This window comes from Brassica oleracea, chromosome C5 (assembly GCF_000695525.1).
Source record: "Brassica oleracea var. oleracea cultivar TO1000 chromosome C5, BOL, whole genome shotgun sequence".
In the NCBI taxonomy this organism is placed as follows: Eukaryota; Viridiplantae; Streptophyta; class Magnoliopsida; order Brassicales; family Brassicaceae; genus Brassica; species Brassica oleracea.
The window spans coordinates 39,007,458-39,027,638 of NC_027752.1; the positions used below are offsets into that span (position 1 = coordinate 39,007,458).

At 32.4% G+C, this 20,181-nt stretch overlaps 3 protein-coding genes, 1 long non-coding RNA gene and 1 pseudogene across 8 annotated transcripts; all 5 read right to left on the minus strand.

Annotated features, from left to right (window-relative positions):
* The window catches only part of LOC106296151, an 8,052-nt pseudogene extending 6,542 nt beyond the window's left edge, over positions 1 to 1,510 (minus strand).
* A 184-nt stretch (positions 1,511 to 1,694) lies between these two features.
* LOC106293374 lies at positions 1,695 to 3,361 on the minus strand. 2 transcript variants are annotated; one of them, XR_001260453.1, is made up of 3 exons: positions 3,110 to 3,361; positions 1,994 to 2,705; positions 1,695 to 1,902 (listed from the first exon to the last, which is right to left on the minus strand). XR_001260453.1 is itself a non-coding variant. In XM_013729053.1 (2 exons), exons 1-2 carry the CDS (start codon positions 3,321 to 3,323, stop codon positions 2,563 to 2,565), a joined length of 357 nt encoding a protein of 118 aa, XP_013584507.1. In that variant the 5' UTR covers positions 3,324 to 3,361; the 3' UTR covers positions 1,989 to 2,562. The 2 variants fall into 2 exon arrangements, 1 of the variants encoding a protein (XP_013584507.1); XM_013729053.1 differs by lacking the exon at positions 1,695 to 1,902 and having other exon boundaries at positions 1,989 to 2,705.
* A 1,875-nt stretch (positions 3,362 to 5,236) lies between these two features.
* LOC106293425 lies at positions 5,237 to 6,295 on the minus strand. The gene is made up of 2 exons (XM_013729102.1): positions 5,836 to 6,295; positions 5,237 to 5,749 (listed from the first exon to the last, which is right to left on the minus strand). Exons 1-2 carry the CDS (start codon positions 5,990 to 5,992, stop codon positions 5,508 to 5,510), a joined length of 399 nt encoding a protein of 132 aa, XP_013584556.1. The 5' UTR covers positions 5,993 to 6,295; the 3' UTR covers positions 5,237 to 5,507.
* A 1,177-nt stretch (positions 6,296 to 7,472) lies between these two features.
* Positions 7,473 to 11,247, minus strand: LOC106294863 (phospholipase D alpha 1). Its single transcript, XM_013730554.1, has 4 exons — positions 11,130 to 11,247; positions 10,693 to 10,796; positions 8,599 to 10,501; positions 7,473 to 8,157 (listed from the first exon to the last, which is right to left on the minus strand). The coding sequence occupies exons 2-4, from the start codon at positions 10,786 to 10,788 to the stop codon at positions 7,724 to 7,726; spliced, it is 2,433 nt and encodes an 810-aa protein (XP_013586008.1). The 5' UTR covers positions 10,789 to 10,796; positions 11,130 to 11,247; the 3' UTR covers positions 7,473 to 7,723.
* Positions 11,248 to 17,040: 5,793 nt separating this feature from the next.
* LOC106293667 lies at positions 17,041 to 18,263 on the minus strand. Of its 4 annotated transcripts, XR_001260584.1 has the most exons (6): positions 18,097 to 18,263; positions 17,868 to 17,945; positions 17,595 to 17,776; positions 17,341 to 17,435; positions 17,186 to 17,258; positions 17,041 to 17,076 (listed from the first exon to the last, which is right to left on the minus strand). It is a non-coding gene; the product is annotated as an uncharacterized LOC106293667 (long non-coding RNA). The 4 variants fall into 4 exon arrangements; XR_001260583.1 differs by lacking the exon at positions 17,041 to 17,076 and having other exon boundaries at positions 17,117 to 17,258; XR_001260585.1 differs by lacking the exon at positions 17,041 to 17,076 and having other exon boundaries at positions 17,117 to 17,258; positions 17,924 to 17,945; positions 18,097 to 18,262.
* Positions 18,264 to 20,181: the final 1,918 nt, after the last annotated feature.

A 20,181-nucleotide genomic window follows, 5' to 3' on the forward strand; every position in this document is an offset into this window, starting at 1 on the left:
CGGCAAGTATTACATCACAAGAGGCTGGAGAAAGTTCTGTCTCGATAACAGATGCGAGATAGGAGACTTATTTGCGTTCAATGTGGTTGGATATGGGAAAACTACTCCATTGATGTGTGTATGTCCGGAAAGAAAAGAGTGCTCTGAAATACTGAGCAAATACTTGAGCAGAACGAGTGGCGAGTCTTCATTAGGTGGTCATTTATGATCATGTTGGATTTTAATATTCAATCATCTTATAAACTCTTATGTGTAATCTTTATATTTAATCATGTTTTTATTTAGGAATTTTTCTATCTTTATGTTTAATTATTGTTTTTATTTTAATTGTTATATTTATATGTTTAATTATTATTTTTTAAGTTTATTTCTAGTATTTTATATTAAGTTATTCTATTTAATCATTCAATATATAAAAATTATATTTCACTAAACAAAAAAAAATAATATTTTTTTATTCCTAAGGATTCCAACTTCGGATTCACCATTGTACACAAATTTTTCACATGAGTCCTTAACTATTAAAAAAAAAAGATAATTTATTCCTAAGGACTCCACAATGGGTATCACCATTGTGGATGCTCTAAGCAGCCTTCTTATTTAATTACATAATTTTCTTTTTTTTTTAACCTAAAAACACTAAGCAACCGGGTTAAGTGTCAGCGTTGTTGATGCTCTTAGAGCACCTTCTTAAGAGGTGGACCCCACATTTTTCTTAAAACTCAAATCTTCTTCCTCTTTTGCAAGAGGTTTTGCGGATTCCATTGACACGTGGGAGTCCGCGATTGGTTAGTTTTTAATTTTTTTTTTTAAATCGAAAAAAAAAACCTAAGAACCGACGCCCCCTAGCGTTAATCATGTTTAATAGGAAGTTCTTAGGGTGGAGTTTTTAACAGAATATAAGAATCCGTCTCTTAACTTTTAACTAAAAAAACTAAGATTTAAGAGCCGATTCTTAACTTTTTTAGTTAAAAGTTAAGAGACAGATTCTTATATTCCGTTAAGAACCTCACCCTAAGAACCTCATTGAACATGATATTAACGGCCTATACGGCCCAAGCTACCAATAATCCGCTACATCAGGCTTTGATTCTTTAATTAAGCCAAAAAAATTAGTAGAGGAAACAAACCAATTTCTTCCATGAAGAAGGTGCTGGTAGCTCCACAGATACAATTTCATCTTCTGTACCCATTTTGTTGTTGTTGCAATCCCTTAAAAACAGAGGCAAAAGAAAATTCAGAAAAAAAAATGCCACCAAAAAAAAAGATTTAACAATTTCACAAAGCTACTCTTGTCGAATTTAGCAACAGATAACCTAGGAGGAGGGTTCGATTCGTCAGAAAAAAAAAAAATAGTTACCACGGAGATGAAAGCAAGACGGCTGAAAAATTTAGGGATGTTGTTAGTTGTAGGCTCTGCTTGTTTGTCTCTGTATTGACATTTATGGCTTTCGTAGGACTTCTCGGACGTACCAAACCAAAGATGCATGATCAAGTCACATTTGCTTTCTTCTATCTTCTAATGGTAACGACACGTTAAAGTCCTTACAAAATGGTGGTGATACTACTTTATATCATCACTTGGTGGTGGTCATGAAATGCACGTGCCAAAATACCCCAAAGACCTTAACATATATATACTAGATTTGGACTCCGAGAAAAAATCGTTAGGGTTTACAATTTCAGGCCCATAAATACCCATCTTGATGGCCCATGTCTATTTTACTCATGCTTAACCGTTCTATATAGTTCAATACAGGCTATACAGCAGTTTTGGTAGAGTCTATAGCCAATAAACAAACACTGGTGGTTTGTTCATATAAAACTAAATACAGAAATAAACAAGGACATTTCAGTTAACTCTCAAAGACCACACCATCACTTGAATTGATGCAAAACCATCTGGTGAGAAATTAATCAAATTATTATCATGTACATTATAGAGCAACGAAAAATGGATGAAAACTATGATACCAAAAGAGAATCATCTTACCATATTATAATGTATATTGTTGAATCCTATCATCTGAACAGGGGCGTTCTTGAACAGAGCACAATAAAACCTAGGCTTTGGCCCCATTTTTCAAAGGCCCCCATTTGAAAAAAAAAATTATGCAGTTAGTGTTTTTTTATCACAATTTACAGTTACATACAAGGGAATGTGCAAATGAAAAACAGAAAAAGATAACTACAACACAAAATTAAAATGGGACCTACAATTAATATTAAAAATAAAATTTATTCTTTTAACTTTTTTCATTTACTCTTTATCTCTGGCTCTCTTCCTCTTTTCCCATTACTCTTAACCTTTTTTTTTGAAAAAAAAAAAATTCTCCTATGCGTTTTTTATGTTCTACAATAATGCGTAGGCCCCCATTTTTTTCTTGCCTATGGTCTCACGTATTACAGGTACGCCCCTGCATCTGAATGACTGATCTACAAGAAATATGCTTTACTTGGGGAGAATTTCTACAGGTGATTTTGATCTCTCGAGACCATAAATATACAGTTTGTGGAATATAATGATGATGATGATGAGCAATCACACCAGAGTTTGGGAAATTACTTGAAACGAGAACCCTTCTTCCCTTTGCCTTTACCCATCCCATCGACCACTGTAACCCAGAAGAAGAGAGACATCCAAATCAGTACTGCCAGGAAGATCTTTACGCGGTCTTCAATCCTTGTCACAGCTCCCACAACACCTATCCATATTATGTTCAAACATGATTAAAGAAAAAAAAGAGATTTCATTTTATTTTTGTTTTCTATTTCCATTAAAGTTTTATATGCTGCTAAAGGATCACCAAAAAGCTATTCAACATTAACATATATGTACTAGTTGCAAAACAAACACACATATCTATTCAACACACATAAGGACTAGTTTCTGAACAAACAAACATGATAAAATCATGAAACAAGCCAATAGCAAGTAACAATCACAAAGACAATATAGCTAAAGTAAACCCACATAAGAGCATCAAACCATCCAAAGTACTGAATCTCCCGACAAAAAAAAAACAACTTTTTAAGTAACAATTGGATGCAAAGAAAGTCTAAGGAAACTAATTCAAAGGCAGCGTTAAATGGGAAACAAGAGTTGAACCTTCGAGCTGAGTGGTGTTCTCAGGCGGAGGCGGATCAGGACTCGGAGAAGATGGAGGACCACCAACGACGGCGAGACGGCGTAAGCGGCGAGGAGTCACTAGAGAGAAGATATTTTGACGGCGGATGTGAAACCGTTGGGAGAACGGAGGGAGAACTGAGTGGTGGTGGTAGAGGTTAGAGCTTCTGGTCGTGTTGAACAAAGCCGTCGCCATATTTTCCTCAGCGATAAATTTTGACCTGATTTTCTTTTCTTTTTACGATATTTATAAATAGTAATAATTATCAGACAATTAGTGAAAATTCAAATAAAGTATTCTTATTAGATGCAAACAAAATATTCTTTTAGCAAATAGTATAATATTAATCAGATAATTAAGAATGAAACCACAAGATTTTTTTTAATAATAAGTCTTTCATGGATAGTATAATTCTTCAATTATTTTTAACAAATAAAAGTATATCAACTCAAATTTAATAATATTAATTTACGTCTATAAATCAAATGTTAATAAAACACTAACACAAACGATGTTGTGTTGTTATAATTATAGAAAGGCTCAATTCGGTGAATATACAAATTATAGGAGAAATTTGCGGAAGTGTGCATTTTTTTTATTAATTTGCGAACATGGAGATTGAAGATCGCACATTGACATTTATGTCATCGACAGCAATCAGATAGACCTACTAGCTCGACTTGGAATCGACAAATTATCAGGTTATGAATTGTCTTATTGTTTGATTGATGAAAAGTTGAAAAGGACGTGAACAGATTGAAAAAGAAAATAACTTAAGTACATATGTATTCTCTACTCCTCCACGAATGAAACCGGTTAGCTAAATAATAATTTAAAAAGGAATTGATCGACGAAACCAAGCCACATTCTTCTCTTCCATGTCCTTGTTCGCAAATTCCGTCGCCGGTTTCTTCTTCTGCCATCAACTGAAACCAGAGCCATGGTCGTCGTCTCACGACAGGACCACTTCCGCGAACCACCACAAACTTTGTCTTCGTTCTCGGCTCTGTGCCGGCTTCTCCGCCACGACATGACTACTTCCGCATTCCTCTGTGACGTCTCTGTCTTCCTCGTCGTGTTCATCGAGATCCTCAGCCGCGACAATCGCTCATAACCACCGTGATTCAAGCTTTTCCAAAGACCAATCCTAGGGCTTCATTCTTCGTCATGTCTTGCTCCTTCGAGGCCGGCTTCACCGGATTCAGGCTTTGCCGTCGGGATCGAAGTGAAGAGGAGTTCCAATGGTGATTTCTCACTTTTGCAAAAAAGGTCCCTGAACTTCTGTTTTTTACAAAGAGACTCACACTTTCAGTATGTACAGAAATATCATATTGATTAAGCCCCAGACATTTCAATCTTACAATTTAGTCCAAGCAAATATTCTGAATTTACAGCGTTAGTCTCTGAACTGTTGATAACTTCAAATCTGAACCCTATGTACAAAGTCAAGATGAGGAATATAACATGATAAGTTACTTTGTAACTGGATATATTTATAAAATTCGATAAATCTCTAACGAGATTTCCATATATATGTATACCATGGTGAACATCCGAACCCTAACTAGTAGAGGTCACAACAGATAAATTTTAAGCCCTAGACCAAAAATCATTAACCATGATATTAAGTTAGAGAACACTGTCATAAAAAAATATAAACTAATCATAGATATTAAAACAACATCAAAATTAGTAATCACTATACCCTAAACATACATAGATAATCCCGAATGTATAATATAAAGTTTGTCTTGGGTTCATCCCTTATGGTTAACCTGTAGATTCTTCAACCAATAGTATTTTGTTATTTCATATTTCATATCTTGAAAAAAAAAACAAAGAGTATATAAATATCCAACAAGTTATATTATGTTTTTTTTTAAAAAAATATAGGTAAATTAAAAAGTAATAGCTGCTAAAATAATGATTTTAAAAAATATTTGTAACACCGTCACCAAAAAACCCTTATAGAAAAACTTAAATGTTTAGTTGTTTCAAAATTTTATATTTTAAGTTAAAAGAAAATAAAAAGAAATGTTACAATTTTTTTTTGACTGAAAAATAGAAGACCTGTTTTGTTACCTTTCTCTATGTGATTATTGATTATTATTTTTAACATAATCAATACAAGTTTAGCAAACATACAAGTTTTACAATCAAATCTATATATTACATGACACTTATTTACATCGTCACTTTGATTTTATAACAAACAATTAGAAAAGTAGAGAGCAAGAAGACCAACTACTACTACTATGAATCAAAAAGAAGAGCAAGAAGGCCACCTACTACTATTCTGAATTTACCAAGAAAAAAAGTATATTACAGAAAAATCTGCAAACCAAAATCTATTTTGACTTGTTTGGTCAAGAAGAAAAGTCAATAAGAACATTGAGTTCTGTGATCTCGGTCTCTGAGAATCCCGTGATACAGAGCCATCCGGTTCGCTGGCATCGTTGATATTCCACAAACTGAACCGGTCTTACCCGGTTTAGTCACTGGCTCCGGTACGGTTCTCCTGCTCAATTCCCTCTTCCGGTACTCTTTCCCGTTCCCTTTCGTATCTTTCACATTCCCCGCGAAGCGAACTCTCTTCTTCTTCCTCTGTTTCTTCGTTTCCTCTGCTTCCCAAGAAAGAAAGAAACTTATTCTCCGGGTTAAAAAATCAAACATAAACGTCCGAGTCCGAGAGAAAAAGATTACGTACCTGAAGATAGACATGAACGGAGTATCGGTGGTGGAGTTTGATCATGAATCTTCCCATGGAACTGTCGAGCCATCGCGAGAAACAGAGCAGTGCTCGAGAAAACCATGGCGGTTGCGATCGCTACGGTGCCACCAGAACAACCCAACATGGAAGACATCTTCCTGAAGTTTCTTGAACCGGCTAGTTTGAAGATATTGAGAAATAGAGAAGAGAGTTTTCAAGAAAACCAACGGAAACGAGAAATTAGGCTGAGCTGATGGAGATGATTGGTTGTTGGGACTTGGGAGAGACGTGTGTATGTGTGAAGAGACTTTGTTAGACTTGTAACTTAAACCAACTGTTGAAACTCTGTGGTAGGATTCTCTTCTCTTGACTCTCTTGATCTCTTCTTCTATACTTATACAAATATAGCAGGGGAGAAAATTTAATAGAAAATAAATAAAAGTTGGAAAAGAATTAGATTTTAGTGCTTCGTTACTCACATATCCTAGTGGGGAAAAGGAAAATAATATGAGCAAGACTGTTTTTGGTCAAAAAACAATTTGTACTTTAGAGAAAATCAACTCGGAATTTGCAACAATTATTCCTTAGTTTTTGAAAAAGAAAACCCACTGTATAAAAGGTTACTGGTAACTTTGCGGGATAACATTTTACACGCGATTCCGGAATGAAAAAAAAAATGCAAAACACACAAATTTACGTTTTTGTTAACAAAAATACAAAAATTTTAATTAAGCGAAAAAGTGAATTTTAGTTAATTATTTAGAAAATCAACATTTTAATATTATTAAATTAGAATCTATTACCATTTTAAAATTTTAAATATATAACAATAATTTTTTTAGTGATAAATAGTTATGTTGTAAATAAAGTTAAACAATTTTTTTCTTGTAATATTATAGAATGTCAATCTATTATTAAAACGTATTGAAAGATAAGCTACGTATTTTTAATAAGAATTATAATATTTTAATAAATTTTGGTTATTTTAATATTTTGTAATAATTAGTTTAATTATTGATATTTATTAATTTTTATAACAAAATAAATACCATATAAAATATTTTGATTAGTTTAACATGTACTCCATCATTCTGCCACTATTTTATTTTTTTTGCAACTTAATTAGTTTTCCGTGATTCGGTGAATTACAGACAAATAAATGTAAAAATTCAACTCATCATCTTGTCTAACTATTATCCAATAAAATAATAAGTATATATTACTTGGACCGATATTTTAAAAATATTCAGATTAAAAAAAACGCAAATTGTACAGTAACATAATTTTTGGAAAGCTTGTCGACAGAATGTGAGGTTGTGTATTAGCTTGGATGAATGTAAACCACTGACACGTTCGCAAAGAACCTAAGCAGTTTAATTAAAGTTGATGTGAAGGTTACTGAGGACTTCACACACGTGTCCGGTCCTTTTGTCAATATCTCTAGTTCTAGGCTTCTAGCATTCAACCAATAAGGTTCCACCATGTTTTAAAACTAAGAAACTTCCGTATATAGTAAGAACTACTCGAGAAGAAGTCTTACGAAACTTCCTAAGGTAAAGCTATTTGAACACGACCAAACTACTACTAACTACCTCTACATTGTAATGTGAAACACACGATTGACACCGATGTTCAATTAATAAAAAGACAAAATATCAAATATAAGGTTCATAAGTTCAAAGATGCATAACAAACAAAAAGAAGGTAAATAAATAAAGATCACAAAGCTAACATTCTCACCACGTCATTGCACGAATTAAAACCAAAGGGGTGAAAATGCAACATACCACACCAACGACCAACTTATTAGTTCTAAAAGTAGACACAGACACTCAGTTTATTCAAAGACAGAGAAGTTCATTGTTAAGATATACCCAAGTGAAACCTAGGTTGTAAGGATTGGAGGCAAGTAGTCAGATTTGGTTCCAAGGATACGAGCCTTTGTGTCAGGGAAGAACTCAAATCCGGGAAACTCAGTGACGTCACCTTCACAGTCTACATCAACAGGGTAGCGTAGCAAGTGACCGGGAAGGTCATGTTCAAGTGACTCGCTCGAGTATAAGTCCCAATACTTGTCAGAAATGCGGTTAACTTTCTCAATGCATTCCACGCTTGATGGATCGAGGAAGGTCTCATCGAGCATTCCTAGGTGTTCGTACCAGAGTGACATGCGGAACCCATGGATCTGTCCACGAGCTGGTTGTCTATGTGACAAGTGATGTGGTTGGTAGCCTCCCATTGCAATCTCAGAGTCCCTCGCACCATCCATCGACCTCTGGTTGATGTTAGCAGATCCAATGATGATATATTCATCGTCAACTGCAAAGTGAGACGTCAAGTAAATCACACATGCATTTATCCAATTTTTTTTTAAAAAAATACCATTGGATAGCACTAAATCAAGTTTTTCAAAGAAAAAAAAAATAGAGGAAAACCACAAAAATTAGCATTAAATTTTTTTTAAACTGTTTTTAGTTAGTTTGGAGTTTACTGGTTAAAGTTTAGAGTTTAATGTTTAGAAGATGAGATTAGAATTGGTTTAGAATGTAAAATAATTTAATGTTTTTATTGATTAATAAATTCTATTTTGAATATTAAACTAGAGTTAGTATTTAGTATAATGCAAAATAATTTAGTGGTTTTATTAATTAATAGATGCTATTTTGAAAAGAAAAAAAAATTGAAGACTATTTTTATGAAAAAAATAAAAAAAATTGCTATTTAGGAGATTTGTTTTTTTTAATGAATTAGTAAACTTACCGATCATCATTTTGGTGTGGACGTAGATCATGAAGCGACGTGCTTCTTGTGCCTTCATATAGCTCGAGTCAGCGTCTGGTCTCTCTGCTGGCTCATACTCTCCTTCTTTCTTAACCTCACGGTTTCCTAAGCAGAAGAACGTCAGATAGTTTCTAGGATCTTCCTCTAAGCCCTGAGCCCTAAGAGCTTGAACAATATCCTTGTACATCATCTGCATGGTCCTCCTCTGCCAATCCAATATAGCTTGCACTGATGCACTCTCCGGAAGACCTTCCGGCCACATCGGCACCACAACATAAACCCTGAACTTCTCTCCCTTCTCAATCTTGCTAACGATCTTTAAGGACAGCTCTTTTGGGATCAAGTGCAGAGCGTTGATGTCCTCAGGAGTGATACCATCAGCTGCCCAAGCAAAAGAGCTTCCAAGGAAGTACTGATTCTCAATGTAGATGAAGTCTTTCGCGCGACGGATAGCGTGAATGTAAGCATCTTGGATGCTTCTATCAATGATGTTATCCTTACCACTCACAAGACCAGCTTCAGCAGCAGCTTCAGGCGACTCGGGGAACCCAGCAGCAGCTCCACCGTCGATGGATCTAAACAGCTGCACATTCCACACGTCGTGATCCTCTTGGAACATAACGGGAGAAGGTGTGATGATGATATCACTAAGCTCCCTCAGCTTAACGAGAATGTCTTTACCACCTTGCTTGCTCCACCTCTGCTCGAAGTTGTACAAAACATCCCAAGCGATGGGACCTTCGAGGCGAGAGTGGATGTCGTGCCAAGGCTCCCTCGGCCCGCCTTTGGTGATGGCGGCGCCGGTGAAGTTAGGCTGGTGGAAGTCGTCGTGGTGGACAGTGTCCAACGTCCTGAACAAGGAGTGGAAAGGAGTGTCGTAACGTCCATCACAGAGATCGATCCCACCAACAAAACTCACGATCCTCCTCATCTGTGAACCTCCTCGGCTCGGCATCTCGCTGTCCACAACAACGATCTTCTGATGGTGCGTGAACATGGCTGAGACCTGCAAGTTCTGGACTATGCTACCACCGTCATCAGGGTTACGAGGACAGAGAATACAATGAACGTCGCTTCCTCTGAAGAAATTCTCCGTTTCTTCATCATGAGTAGCCATGAGACCGTCTTTCTTCAACACATCGACGGATGTTCTATCGTCCCACACAAGGAGAAGAACCCTAACACCTTCGCTAGCTTTCTTTTTAAGCAGCTCGCCAACGGTCATGTCTCCTCCAGGCTTCGGCCTCCTGGAGTCTCTAACCAAGGCAATCTCAGTATACACAGACCATCCAGTGATGTAGATCATATGCTGCGCGTTGCTTATCGCGTCGAAAATATCCTCCCAGCACCTCTGAGGCTCGTAGTTCTTCCCTCCAGCGAGAGGGATCCTCGGGACGAAGTTATCAGGGATGTGAGCGTCTTGGTAGAGAGAGACTTTGCATCCCTGCCTCTGGGAGAAGAACGTGTAAGGGACGCCAGGGAACTTAGCGCTCTTGATACCTTGGTTCCAGTTACGATCCGCCTCGACGCCGAAGTACTGGAGCTTCACGTGGATCTTGGACCCTCCGTGGATGGGGTTTCTGTCGTTGTCTAATATCTCAACCCACTGGTCGACTTCCTCGCCGTGGATGACTTGGTCGACGGGGACGTAGGCTCTTCCGATGAGGGTGGCGCCGATGGGGTTGTCGTCCTTGACGGTGAAGATGATGTCGGAAGCCAAGTGGGCGCAGTAGATGTGAAAGGACTCGTACCATTTTGGGTTTTTGGCTTCGTCCTTGATCTTTCTTGTTCGACCAACTCTGGCTCTTTGGAGATCGATCGTTGCGTATAGCTGTGTTTCTCCTTTGCCAACACCAATGGTCTCTTCTACATTAGCCAGAATCTGAATTTTTTTTTTAAAAAGGTTAAAAATTAACTCTAGAGTGTGACAACTTCAGGAATAATAAGCATCAACATTCATTTCCACGTGGGAGAGACCAAAGGAATGACTTGAACAAAGGAATCAAAAAAATAAAATAAAAAAAAGGAGAATAAATGTGAAGAAAATAAAAAAGAAGAAGAAAAAGCTATTACCTTGCCGAAGAAGCCGGACCTGAGTCCACCAGTGTGGAGGTCATCAACTTCATAGATCGTAGCGTGCAAAGTACCATGCAACAGATGCTGCGCCATTTTATCACCTGCAACAACAATCATTTTGTACAACACATGATGTTGATTGTACAGGAAAAATAATAAAGCTAGATCCAAGGAACTTCAAGATCTGGAGTCGAAAAGACAAGCAAAATGCAAGGAAATTCAAAATTGTTAAACAAGAGTCACTGATCTCGTTAAAAGTCAATAGTCAACGATCATCAAACACAAAACTCAACCCGATCGATATGTTTGTATCCAAACAATATCTATATAACAAATCATAATCAGACCAGAACAGTGTTATCTGGTTCAACTCTAAAAGATTTGTAATCCTATAAACAAGCGGGTGAGATTCACAGAGAGAGAGAAAGACTAACTGCGAGATCGGAGTCGGTGGTCAGAGGGAGAAAGACGAAGAGTTCGGGATCTGATCCGTGATTAGAGAGAAGCTCTATTTTAAGAGGGTGGGGAGCTGCTGAATATTTAATGAAAATCTTTTGATACTTTCATGGTCATGATGTGAACGCGTGGGCCCTCATTTCTTTATTACATAACTTTTGATGAGTTTCTCACCTTCACAAGACCCCACCCGTACTAAGAAAAAAACCTTTTTCTCTTTCGGCCCTAAAGTTTCTTAGTTTCACAATTAGGTCCTTATTTTTACATATATATGAGTCTCAGTTTGTGGTTATAGCTAATTATCAACGATTAAATTATGTTTCGCATAATTTGGTTAATTTCATTCACTGTAAGTAACTCAATGTTAAAACACACAAAAAAATCTACTTAGGGATAAAATGTAAAATCTTATAATAAAGGTTCAAAAAGGAGAAAATGGTAGAGTTAGTGATTATTACAAAATTTTAGTTTCGTGAAGAAATATCAAAATATTCAAAGCTGTAATATCCCTGACTCGATTGGGACAAAATATCCAAATCGTGCTCCCAACGTTCTGCATCCAAATGCCACGACGCCGTTTCCCAAGCTGGATCTTCACCGGATCTTCACCGTCCAATAAACTTTATGATCTGATTTTCTCTTTGGGTACAACGTGTTAATTGAACCACTACTATTAGTTTAACTCTTCATTATTGATTCTCGTGATAACTTAGTGGATTGCGAATTATTATCTCACATGTAAAAATGGGATGATACTATTCTACACAGCCATCTCAACCAAACTATAAAGTTTCATTACATCATTTACGCTTACTTTGAATGCAACTTTGTCGTAAACTTTAGCATACTTCATATGTCATAAGGTATGTGAATCATGATCATGTATGTTACATGTGAAACTGTTTAGTAATGTCTGTCATTTATGTACAGTTTGTCCATCGCTATTAATTCAGTTGCGGAGAAATTTGTTCGTGGTCGAATTGTTATAGATATCTCATCTATTCATCCTAATTCTATTATACTGCAGATAATTACACTCTTTGCGTTAACAGTATATCATCATCATTCATCATATAAAAAAGAAAAACAATTAAATCATTTTCTTCTTAAAGACAATTACTAATTAGACTTGTTATGTTTTGAGAATATTGAAGACTTTAAAACATGGACTATGTCCCCCCACCCGCTTGCCGACAATGGCGATGTCTTTTTCTCTCATCCTAGGCAATGTATATGATGGAAAAAAAAAGTATATGATGAGTCCGGATTTTAACACTTTTAGGGCCTCTTTTGCACCAGTTTTACTGTCTTAGTACGTGCATTCTCTGTGATGTTTGGGCTAAATTAACTTACCCAATTCTATTTTTTGTTTCAAATATGAACTGCCATCTATCTGCCATCTATGTTATTAAAACCGAATTACATTTTAGTACTGTTTGGAAAAATGAATAATAGTATAACTGGGAATTGTTTAGAAACGTAGATAACAATATTACATTAATTATATTTTCATCACTCATATTAACAAATTTATTAATTATATTACCTTAAAAATATTTCACATCATTAATTATATTACCATAATAATAATAGTGTAGATTTTTATTTATTAGTTAATCAATATTAATTTTGTGACAATTATAAAATAAAAAAATGTAAAATAACTGAGTTTTGCATTAGGTTAAACGTTTGGTTAAGTTTGTTTTACTAAAACATTTTTTCTAATTTCAATCGGTGAAAAATTACGTAGCCAAAAACATATTTCAAAGACATGTTTTGTGAATAAAATCATAACTTAAATCAAAATAATAAAACTGAATTACATTTATTGTCACTTAATTTTTCACTCAATATAATTGTCTTACTAAATAAAAAACTCTTTCTATTTCACTTAATTTAGCCAAACACATAGAAGAGGTCTTTTTTATTAGTTTATAAAATCAGTTAGACATGAACACTAGATATCCACTTAGGTACGAGTTGTTCCTTTCGGGTATCGTTTTTTTGTTTTAAAATTACTCCCTCCTTGAATATTGTAAATTTATGTGTGGTTTTTGAGTAGGGTCATTTTGAGTCTAGATGAGTTCGATTCTGATGTATGACCCTAAAAATATCTAAATAACCAATGTATTTGAAACGTTTTGGATATTTGTACCAAAAATAACCATATTATTTGATTCGATCCAGGTCTTTTGAATACAATTAGTTATATTACGACATATCTAAAATATAAAACACTAATTATGAAAACAAATATTAATGTATAAAAATATAAGTATAGTGTTATTTTAGTAATTTCATTAATTATATTAATTTAACAATACATCACATCATTAATTATCTTTACCGTAACAATACATCAAATCATTAGTTATAATATACCACAAAAGTAATAGTGCAGTTTTTTAATTTATTAGTTAATCAGTATTAACTTTGTACAATTATAAAAAACAAAAATGTAAGAAAACCGAGTTTTGCATATGGTTAATAGTTTAGTTTAATCTGTTTTACTAAAACTTTCTTTTGTCTTAGTTCCAATTGGTGAAAAATTACATAACCAAACACATAATTTAAAGGCATAGTTTATGTGAACAAAATAATAATTTAAATCAAAATAATTAAAACATATTACATTTATTGTCACATAATGTTTCACTTCAGATAACTATTTTACTAATAAAAAATTCTTTCTATTTTTCTTATTTTTTCCAAATATATAGAAAGAGTTTTCTGTTTAATTTATTTACAGAATCAGTTAGGTATGAACATTCGGATACTCATTCAGGTACAATTTGTTTCTTTCGGGATTATTTTTTTTTGGATTTTGAAATTATGCGCCACTTGGATATTATAAATTTATGTATGAGGTTTGAGTTGGGTCTTCCCAGGTCTGAATGATTTTGATTCTGATGTGCAGAAACATAAAAATATCTAAATAACCAATATATCTGAAACGGGTTCAGATATTTGTACCAACAATAATCTTATTACACGATCCAGTCCGAATCTTTTCAATACAATTAGCTATACGACGACATATCTTAAATATATAACACTAATTATAAAATAACGAATAAAAATTTATAAAACCGTAAAAATTAACCCCCGCACAGGCGTGCGGGTCAATCTCTAGTTTGTTTTTAATTTGAAAGACATGATCTCTTAAATCCTTTATATATTATTAGAGAAACATTTAAAAAATTGTAACCTGTATTTTGTACTAATTAAAAAAGAGCCTTTGGTGAGGTGTCAGTTAATTAGGATGCTAATTAATCAGACGTGACAGTTTAATAGTCAACTGAAAAAAATGTAGGTCCAAAATCAATTCTATAGGGAACTCTGTTTTAGCTCGAACATAAAAGAAGCATATGATAAGTAGTTTTATTTCATAATAACGAGTGATCCCTTAAGAAAATAGTGACATACTCGAATAACTCTAATCATCTATATTATTAAAAGAAAAATACCCATTTGAAAATGTTCTTACTTCATTAATTAAGTTTCCTATTTTTTTGCTTGTCTTTTTCAGTTGCATTTACGAAATATCCTAAAACGAATAAAACTACCTAATTTATTACTTATTTTTTCAGTTAAATTAATGAAATATGCTTAAATGAATTTAAACTTCCTATTTTATTGTTTGTTTTTTTCAGTTACCTTAATGAAATATCCTTAAATAAATTTGGACATAATGTCATTTAATCAACCAAGAAAACTCATGAGTTATCCTTACATGCATAATTTTAATAATAGAGATTTTTAAAAACGTGCATCATTAAAATGTTACCTAAAACATGCAGCACTAATATATAACATGCATCAATAAAACTAGAATTTGACAAATTGTTATTATCATTGAATATAATTATTTTTGACATAATTTGAGTTTTCGTTTACATCAAAACTTATCATATTTTAAGATAATTTTAATTTAAAATGTAATTTTCGTATTTTTCAAACAAATTCTAAAAAAATTTTAAAAATATTTTGTTATAATGTTTTAAAAAATATTGAGTTGCATTTCAAATAAAAAGGTAAAGATATTAAAAATATTCTAATTAAAATATGTAAAATTTAATATAGTTTTAAGGATATGGTCAAAATAAAAAAAATACACATATAAAAATCATGATTTTTGTTAACTGGACGGATCATTATTTATATGATATCGCACACGAAATTTTTTTTTTCTGTTTTTACAATTATCTAATTAACTCTATATACTCATTTTTTATATGATATCACACATTCGTAAAAAAAATAGATAGTTTAAGATGCAAAAAAAATATTTATTTAATGAATATAATATGAACGAATATTACAAATACATCATTTAATAAAATAAATAATTAAAAACTGAAAATTCATATCCGCATGGTCTAGTTCACACTTTAAATAACATGATAGACGATAGTTCTTCTTATATATTCGACACAAGCATCAGTATTGTTCTTGCTTTGTTTAAGCCTGATGAAGGAAAACCATTAGATTGAAGATTAAAAACCTCACTTCAATAGAGACAATAGAGATAAGTGTTTTGACTATAACTATTTGTCATCTCCGTTAGATCTGCTTAAATAAAAATGAGTTTATCATATACAATGGCTAGGTGATAAACTTTTAAAAATGTTCATTCAACCGTAAAGAGTGCTCGAGTTGATCATAATAGGTCCAACAAGTTTGTAAGACGTTAATATAAAAACTTCTAGCGGCAGAGTTTTAATTGATATAGTTTAAGCGTATGTCAATGGATATTTAAACGTCCTAGATCATCATATGTTGTCCAAGAAGTTTTTAAAATAATATAGTTTAAACAAATGATCAATAAATATGTGGATTGTCCGGTTCTCATATGATATCGATCGTCTGATTCTCATTAAATTTAGTTTTTAAAGTCTAAGACTTAGCTGTAATATCTGATGTTAAAGGAAATAAAATATGTGAATTGTTAATGTATAGTTACTACATTAAATGTAAATTTTTGCTAAGTGAGACTTTCTTAATATCAAAAATCCGTATTTTCAAATTCCCTTTTATGCAAAGTGAATATTCCTCTCATATAAGTTTAGCAACAGTAATTGAACGTTTTAGGTATAGAAGTTTTAATATTCTCGATGTGGTCATCAAATGTCTTCGTACATCCTTTATATATTACATGTAGAAATGATTTAAAAAAAAAAAAAAATTTGTTCGTGCTTTAATTGTAGGTTATATATTTGTAGAAAACATATATGTAGGTTTTGTCAAAAAACACATATGGAGTTTTCCTTATACAAGATTTGAATGCATTTTTAAGTAAGTCCATATTATGTAGTAAATTAATATATTTTTCATTTGTTGTAGGTGGCTATATTCTTCTCCACGAAAATAAAAATTTTGACAGATCTGAGCTAATTTCAACATAATGTATTAGGCTTTTAAAAAAAATCATTTAGTCTATTTAATATTGTGTTAGATAAAAACCCAACAAATATGTTAGATATATTTTACAAAGCTCAATAATTTCATATACCCTATATAGTAATAGAGAAACATTTATAAAATTATAACATATAGTTTGTATTAATTAAAAAAATGTTATACTGAGTTGTCACGGAATGCTAATTTTGCTTACGTGTCGGCTTGAGAACTATATGACTGGCCCGCACCCTTTGCAGGCGTAAAAAGATTCAAAATATGTATATACAATAATAGTGTATAGTTTTAGAAGTTACAAATTTTATATTGTCAAAAAGTGAAATTTGTGTTGTATATATGTTGTTATTGTATATTTTAGGTTTAAATATTATATTTATGTTTTTTTTTATATTTTTGTTAAAAAAACAGTGACATATTAAAAAAATATGATAAAAAGTTATAATATAATCCATAAGTAATATAAATTAAGAAGTACAATTCTTGATTAAAAAAAAATCCAATAGAAACCTGCAAAAAATTATTAAATTTTGTTAGCAATTGTACCTTACAAAATAATTCGATAGATTTCTAAATTTCTAAATTCTATTGAACATAAAATAATATTAAATTCACATACAATTATCGAAATAGTCCGAAAACTGCTTCTGTTTGTAGTCAACTACAATCGATATTTTATCTCTGTTATTGATCTGTTAATAGAAGAAACAAATAAATGTAAGAATTTATAAATTTAATTTTTTATCGAATACAAAATAGGTTAAAATTACGTACCATTGACTATGAAATATTCTGAAAAATGAGCAGCACTGGAATTCAAGGATGAGTGAGCAACTTGAATCTCAAGGACTTGAAGTCACCTCATATGTCTATAGTAGACGAGAATTGTGTTAGGTGAGAAACAATGCAATCATTTTAAACAAAAAGAAACAGTGTCTAAAGAGGCTTCAACGTCAATCAATCTTCATAATAGTATTTTGTTCGATACTTAAAGCTAAAATCAAAGAACATACAAACTGAGTGTTTACCTCAAGCTCAGCTTCAATGGGTGGTAGAGATAATGTGGGAGAGGAAGCTAAAATCCAGGAACTACTCCATCAGCCAGGCCGACGAATGAATTGATGAGTTCATCATTCCATTGAGAAAGTTTCCCTCGCGAACTCGTAAGTGAACCTTCCCTGGTTTGTGTAGGACTTGAACTTTCCTGAATCTGGATGTAGAAATGCAAGCAGTGTACGCATGAACATTTAGTTACATTCTCTTTAAGAAAAAATAGTGAAGATTATGTTTTGAGCTATAACTTTTATCATACACAACGGACTAATGTTTTGTGTATCTGGATCTGCGAGTGGATTACCTCTGTTGCACCTACTCTGAACCTAAATCCACCCAAGAACATTGAATATAAGTAAATTCACTGCTACCATAAGAAACCAAGACTTTAAATCGTCACATAGAAACCCCAAATCCCGAAATCCAATCAAAATTATCAAAAGGGACATTGTTATCATCGTCAAAAGAATCACATACCGAATCTGACGAAATCCGAAGGTAGCTTCTTCTCCCATATGGAATCCGACGAAGCATCTGAGAATTAACCGCTAAGAAAACTGATGTAAAAGATCCACGGCGGCGTAAGGTGTTGTAGAAAAGAGAGAAGTATTGAATCTTTTTTTAATGTTTGGTGATGTTTAAAAGGACTTTAACTCCAAATGCCCTTATTGTAAAAAATTCATTCTCTTGTCTCCTCTCTATTCTCATTACCCCTTTGTCTTTTAATTTCATATACTAACATTTCTTTCTTTAATACTAGGACTGACCCGTCCTACTTTTTATCTAGATTTTTATTTTTTGTATGATTTTATGGTTTGTGTTTTAGATTTTCATTTGCAAGAGATGTGTATAATAATGATTTTTGTCTTGTAGAAAATTGTAAGTGATGAGGAGTATTATATTTATTTACTTAACATTTGTTTGATGTTCGTTTATTTTTCTAACTTGTTTTTGTTTTTTTAATTTATTCTCAAATATATTTTATGACATTATACTATTTTAGTTATTATTTTTATTTTTTTGCAATGTTTTTATAATGAGAACACATTTTTATATCATCTTCGCATATATCAAACTAAACCTATTTATTATTTATTTATTATTAGTCTTATTAGAGATTAAAAGTTTATATTAGCATGACACGATTTTCATGATTAAAATGGTATACATTTTCCTAAATGTTTGCTCAAAATTTTATATATAGTAAGTAGATTTGAGTTTTTATTGTTGTGGTAAAGTTTAATACTCAAAACATTGTTTATTTTATATTTTGTATATATCGAATGTACTTGTATTTTTTGTTTATTTTACATATTTTATTTTTAAATTAATATTTTAAATAATTGAACATGAATATATAATTCAGTATAATTGGAAATTATTTGTTTAAAAAAGAGAATCAAAACAGAATTTTAATTATCAATATTTAAATAAATATATGACTGAATATTTTATATATTATTAAATTTAAGGACTTAATAAAAATATTATCCCAATAACTTATTAGGTTTTCTAAAATAAAATTCACTTATTAAATTTAGAATAGTTTTAATAATGGCTTCCTTATATATAATTAATTTATTGTATGGTTAGAGAAAGTACTGTATTTTTTTAAAAATATTTTTGTCTGATTTATTAGACTATGATTTACCGAAAATATAATTTACTCTATACATATATATATCATGTTAGAACATTTTTTTACTATAATTTAGATTATCCTTGAATGCTATTAATAAATTTTACAACAAAAGTCTCTTGGACTCGGAAAGTTATAACAAAAATGGCTAACCCAATAGCGGATTCTGCAGCTGCCACTGTTGGAACTAATGAAGCAAACACTTGACCCATCATATCATCCGAAGAAATGGAAAATACGAAATACTTCCCGCGGGATGTAACTCAATTTTTCATTTTTTTGTTGTTGTTGCAGAATGTAGTTGTTGTTGGGTAAGTTTAGGCAGTAATATTTTGTTGAAAATACTGTTAATAGAATGATTCTGATGTTATTTATTAATTTTGTTAATCCTGGAATGCCTTGTAGAGGCTAACCATACTCTTGTGAAACCCTTACCAACGTTTTGTTGGTTATTAAATCTAGGGTTAAATTTATTTAACTTGTGAAGAATTAGCTTCATAGAGTTATTTACTTGGCTAATCCGAATTATCTAAATGCATTACGGTGAAATACTATTGACTGTCACCAGAAAAAAGAAAAATATGAGAACTGATAACTACATTATGTAAATGCATAGTTTGCAAATATGTTCTCAGCGAATACAACCAAGTGATTTTATATGTAGAATTAGGTAGAATGAAAAGAAATACTACACAAAAGATGAAGTACATAGAATACTTTTAAGAAATTCATAACACTGGATTTGGCGGTTTGGGTTCTCGAGCCCAACACATGGACGTAGGATCGCCAGGATAATAGCTATGACAATTTTGTTTTGGCCAATAACTCTTATATGAGTCTGTAATGTTGTTGACAAAAAAAAAAAAAAAAAAAAATTCTGCACCGTAATGTGAGAAACATGCAACTATGAATCTGAGCATGGG